At 46.7% G+C, this 6000-nt stretch overlaps 1 protein-coding gene across 1 annotated transcript; it reads left to right on the top strand.

Annotated features, from left to right (window-relative positions):
- The first annotated feature begins 904 nt into the window (after positions 1-904).
- LOC125630006 (histone H2A.J) lies at positions 905-2608 on the top strand. Its single transcript, XM_048835390.2, has one exon. It carries the CDS (start codon positions 937-939, stop codon positions 1324-1326), a length of 390 nt encoding a protein of 129 aa, XP_048691347.1. The 5' UTR covers positions 905-936; the 3' UTR covers positions 1327-2608.
- Positions 2609-6000: the final 3392 nt, after the last annotated feature.

The raw sequence follows: 6000 nt of genomic DNA on the forward strand, positions 1-6000 counted from the left end.
CTCGTAAATCTGACAACAATCTGTAAAAGAAAGTTGTGTGGGGAACGTGAGATGCATGTACAAATACTGACTGTTCCTGTTAAAAGTCCCGCTGTGGGAGAATGATCATTATGCATTACATCTCAATTCCCCCATTCATCTGCAGACTTATTTCTCACCCACTGGATATTTACAGATATGCTCTTGTGTGTCTTTCTGTAAACTGAGTGCACTGCTGTTATGGAATACTCACTTTAGCCAGTCTTTCTGATTACATCTATCCTTACTGTTAAATCAATAGTTGGTCCATTTATCAGTGTCCTGATTTAATTATCTCCGCAAGATAGTCTCGAAGGTAGAGGGCTAGGGTTTTGTTTAAATTTAATTGATAAATTTACCTCAAAGAAACTAAATTAGAAGTAATGACAGGTTTCAGAGGAACAGCCGTGTTAGTCTGTATTCGCAAAAAGAAAAGGAGTACTTGTGGCACCTTAGAGCCTAACCAATTTATTTGAGCATGAGCTTTCGTGAGCTACAGCTCACTTCATCACAATTAGAAGTAAGAGCACCTTCAATGAGTGGTCACGTCACTGAGCACCAATGTACAAGACCCGTTGCAGACATTTATAATCTGTAAATACACAAAGAAAACTCCCTTGATATTCAGTCAGCAATAACAACGTGGAAAAATGGTGCCGAGCCCCCCACCCCCTCTTATTTTTTAATTCGATGAGATACAAAAGCCACCCCCTTCCCAACAGGCATATTCTGCTTCACCAATGGTCACAGTTAGATCCGCTTCCCCATTGGCTGTTCAGACAAGGCAAGTCTCCAGCCTATCACAAATCGTTTGACTCTGAAAACGGCAGCAATATAAGGGCGGCTGCTGGCTGTCCCTTGGTTTACTTTGCATTTCTTTTCCTGAGTAAAGGGTCTTAGACAGAACGTGAATCGCAAATGTCGGGCAGAGGAAAGCAGGGAGGTAAGGTGCGGGCTAAGGCAAAGTCTCGCTCCTCGCGGGCTGGGCTGCAGTTCCCGGTGGGCCGTGTGCACCGCTTGCTTCGCAAAGGCAATTATGCGGAGCGGGTGGGGGCTGGCGCCCCGGTCTATATGGCTGCGGTGCTGGAGTATCTGACCGCTGAGATTTTGGAGCTGGCTGGCAACGCTGCTCGGGACAACAAGAAAACGAGGATCATCCCCCGTCACCTGCAGCTCGCCATCCGAAACGACGAGGAGCTCAACAAGCTGCTGGGGAAAGTCACGATCGCTCAAGGGGGTGTCCTGCCCAATATCCAGGCCGTGCTGCTGCCCAAGAAAACCGAGAGCCACAAGGCAAAGAGCAAGTAAAGCTGACTGAGAAATAAACACTTCGACTTTAAAACTAACCTAAAGGCTCTTTTCAGAGCCACCCACAAAGTCAAAAAAGGGTTTGATTATCTTCAAAAGGTGAAATCCTCCTCTTACAAAAACCAGCGTAACAAAAATCAAACAAACAAAACAATTAACTGACATCAGCGGGGACAGGATTTTGCCCTCAACCTAGCGGTGGGTTAAATTGGGATGTGTAAATTACGTCCCGTTCACACACGCACTAAACGTACGGGAGGGGGAGAGAATAACTTTGGCTGAAGATGATGTGGAAAATTTGACGCATAACTCATTTTTCCACGGCACAACTTGCAACAGGAAGTCAGTGTTTACAGCTCTCAAGCTCCCATCCAACCTTCTCCTTTATAGGTTATTCTCAAATGTACGAGAATAGAGGTCTCATGCGTCTAGGTAACTCACTGAAGAAGTAAAAAAGGAGGGTTGGTACTGGGCAATCCTTGCGCGGGCTTTTCAAACTCGGGAAAGAATTTCATTACTACTATGCCTTTTGCAGTACATACAGGAAGTAGTGTGACTTGGTTTGAAAGTCTGCAGACAAATCTCTAGTCGCTCAGAAAACTAGACCCCTTTGCCATTTCAAGGAAAGAGACTCATTCATCTAAACCGATAGGCAGATTTTATTTACTTAATGTTGAGAAGGGGCTTCTGAATTGCTTATATGAAAACAGAGTGCAGTATTTAGAAGACAATGCTGTACGTGCAGGTGTCAACTCAAAGGCTACACTGTACAAATTATTTAAGAATTTGCAGATCTTTGAAAACTATAGATCAAAATAATCAGAAGGGGTTCTGCTAAACTGTGGCATGTATTTCACTCTCTCATTTCTTATCCCTTACTGCCATCTGATGGACATTCTTTTTTAAGTTGCAGAACTTGAAAATGATATAAAAACCTGTTTTACTGTTCAATATTTACTAATAACAGCCAAGAAATAAAGACCATCATACAACAAAACAGCAGGAATAATAAATATGTATTTAATCATAAATACTTAAATGCCCCATTGTTCACCTCTGTCAGTTTCACAATAGGCTTATTTTAATTTCTATTGGAATACTACTTGATTTTCCCCATGGAGAAAGGACTGGAACTTTTCAGTAGAAAATCAGTTATACAAGGTACATTTGCTATATCTGAAGTCTAATTACTGGGAAACGTTTTAATAAATATTTTCCAGTATTAGTTATTCATATAATCCCCAACCCCCTTTTACCTTGAGGGGACCCCTAGGTATCTTAATCAGGTGCAGGCCGTATAATGCTAGGTTCTGAACAAACAGATAGCAAGTGGCAGACCAGATTTTAAACATGTTTAAAATATAGTCTGACACAATTTGGAGCCTGACAAGTGTGTGGGGGGGGAGGAGTAAATAAAAACAATTTTGCTTTATTTTTAATAAATGTGCAACCTTTTGGTGTTTGTTAACCTTCACTTTACCCAAGAAATTTCAAATGTGAAACATAAGATAAATGTTTATACATCATGATTTCTGGATCTAACATTCATTCTTGTGGACTTCCTCACTTACCTCTTTTCTCATATGCTGCCACATTCACTGATACACAGAAAAAGGGCGGGGGGGGGGACTGTGAGACAACTATAAATAACTTTTATGAAAATTTACAAACTTTCAGCACAAGTGCTACTTTCTAGTTATGCACCCTCCTGTCCTAGATCATTGTAGAGCCTCAAGACATCAGTTTGAATTTCCAAGGCCATCTTCTCCATGCCTCTCAATCTTCAAACCAATCAAAATGTGACTAATGAGCAAAGTGAGGATGACCTGTGGTGTGTCTATAGGGCACTGGTCCTCATATAGGAGGACAACCTGCTACTGCTACTATTTGTTACTCAACTCAATTGTTGTGAGACACTTACACACAAATCGACCTTCCCACAAGCTGGATAACCAATTCCTCCTCTCCTTTTGGACATGTCAGCAGATGAATGCTGTCGCCTTCAAACTTCAACTCTCCAAGCCCCTCAAAATATAGTCAGTGTTCCACATATCATTTTGAAGCCTTATATATAGGACCAGTTCCTCGACCAGGCCTAACAGCGTCTGCCACCAGTCAAGATACAGGGTCATGAGGAATGCATAGTGCATGCTATTCTTGATTACAAACTGCAGCAAGGCCAATTCTATTACCTTATACACTGGGAGGGCTATCGCCCTGATGGATGCTCCTGGGAACCTGCTGCCCATTTCCTTGTCCCTGACCTAGTAAAAACCAGTTCTACAGGGAACGTCCTGACAAGCTGGGCCCAAAGCCAATGGTAGAAAACTGAAACCAGTCAAATTATAATTAGAAATAAAATACATTTTTTTAACAGAGATTATTAATCATTTGAACAAAATATCAAGGAGTCTGGTGGATCCTCTGAGTCTTGGTCTTCCAATGAAATATTGGATATTGCTTTGGGCTGCTCTGGAGGGAGGAGACTGATAGCTGGACCCTCAGGCAGTGGGATGCGCTCCACCCCCACTCTGGTCCTTCATCCACCAAGGTCAAGAACTGTTATGCTGTACTGGCAACAGGAGGAGAGAAGCAGACCCCAATAGCTGAGGAGGAGGAGCCAACTGCCCCCCAGGCTGGGAGGCTCACTGCTACCATATCCAAGAGGAGACGACAAGTGGTGGTGGTGGTGGTGGTTGAGGACTCCCTTCTGAGAGGGAAAGAGGTGTACATCTGGTGGCCTGATGTGATGTCATGGGAGGTGTACTGCTTGCCTGAAGCCCACATCTGAGGTGTTATGGAAAGGTTGCTGAGTCTCATCCAGCCCTCTGATCGCTACCCCATTCTGCTTATTTACCTGGGGACTAATGGTATTGCCTGGCATGACCCTGAGATAAGCAGCGATTACTAGGCTCTGGGATCTAAGGTGAAGAAGTGAAGGATTCAAGTGGTGGTCTCATCAAGCCTGTGGTTGAAGGAAGGGGCCCAGGAAGGGGAAAAAAATATCTCCTGGTATGAATGTATGGCTGTGAAGATGGTGTTGACAGGAAGACTTTGGCTTCCTGAAGCATGGGACGTTGTGCCAGGAAGAAGGATTGCTGGGAAGAGATGAGGTCCACCTGACAAAGAAGAATAACATCTTGGAATACCAAATCTCCTACCTGGTGAGGAGGGCTTTGAAATAAGTTCAAAGGGGCCAGGTGAAAAAAACTCACGGGTATAAAAAAAGGTGACCTTGCCAGAGAGCTGGAAAATGGAGAATTACAATAGGCTCATAGGAACAACAAGAGGAAAAATGGCTGGGGAATCTGTTCTACATCTTAGGTGTCTGTACAAATGCTAGGAGTATAGGGAATAAACAGGAAGAACTGGAAGTCTTAGTACACAAAGAAAATGTATGACTTCACTGGCATTGCAGAGACTTGGTGGGATACATCTCATGACTAGAATATTGGTAGAGGCAGGGCCAGGCATGGAATGATGTCATTCCAGGACTGATTGCATCGGGGGTGGGTTAGGGAGGCTGGGGGAGGCGGTGACTCCCTAAACAGCCAGACATGTCACCATCCACACTCTGCTCTCTCCCCCTCCCCCTCGGTCCTGCTTCAGTTGTGCCACTGGGCTCCAGGGGACTGGGGCTGGGGCCATGCCGCCCAACTTCCCAGGGTGGGGGAGGCTGCAATGGCACCACTGCACGCTCTCCCTCCCGGCGCGCTCTCCCTCAGGTGGAAGGGGCGGGGCTGGGAGTAGCCTCCCCCAGCCAGCAGTTCACCCATCGCCCATGTGGCACCGGCCAATTACGCCGGCCCACAGGGCCCCGCAAAGCTCGGGGCCTGGAGCAGTCACCCCGACTCGCAATCCCCTAGGGATGGCTCTGGGGTATAGTTTGTTCAGGAAGGACAGGCAGGGAAAACATGGAGGATGTGCTTCATCGCACACCAAGAAAATATACATTTGTTCTGTGGTCTAGAGCAAGGTGAAAAGGCAGACCAGAAGTGCTTAATTTCTAATGAAAGAGGTGCTGGGGCTCAGCTCCAGAAAGTTCTGGCACAAATTAAGCACTGATACATCCCCTATCCTATACACCCAAATGACCCAACCCTGCCGATTCCCCCATTCACCAACCCATCCCACACACAGCACATGCACCCTCAGCCCCACCTATCCCCCATGCACCCCCTCATCCTGACCAGCCCTGCTTATTACCCCATGCACTCCCCAACCTACACCCCATCACAAACACTCACCCCAAACATACGCCTACGCCTTGCGTGATAGTCCAGGGCAGGGTGGGGGAGGAGTTGCTTTGGGCAAGCTGAGCTCCTGCATCCTGGGCTGAAAGTCCTTTGGGGATGGGGATGCCACCCCCTGGCAGCGCTTCCACCAGCATCAGCATCTCCTTGGCTTCCTGGGGGGCTCCCACAGTGCTGGCAGCAAGGAGAGAGGTGAGGTGTCAGGGAGAAGGGAGGTGACCATGCAGCCAGGGGGCAATTTGGGGCAGAGGGAGCTAGGTACTGGGGCAGGAGAGAGGCTCTGGGAAGTGTACCAGGTGCTACAGGCTGGGCCATTACAGGGAAGGTAGAGCAGGTGCATGGAACAGACAGAGCAGGGTGCGCAAGATGCACCAGGCAGAGAGGTGGCTCTACACTCTGGCCAGGGGGCGCTGACCCCGCC

The sequence above is a fragment of the Caretta caretta genome, chromosome 1 (genome assembly GCF_965140235.1).
Source record: "Caretta caretta isolate rCarCar2 chromosome 1, rCarCar1.hap1, whole genome shotgun sequence".
Classification (NCBI taxonomy): Eukaryota; Metazoa; Chordata; order Testudines; family Cheloniidae; genus Caretta; species Caretta caretta.

What these genes read in the sequence shown, in the direction of transcription:
- LOC125630006 (XM_048835390.2), top strand. Translation starts at nt 937, where the DNA reads ATGTCGGGCAGAGGAAAGCAGGGAGGTAAGGTGCGGGCTAAGGCAAAG.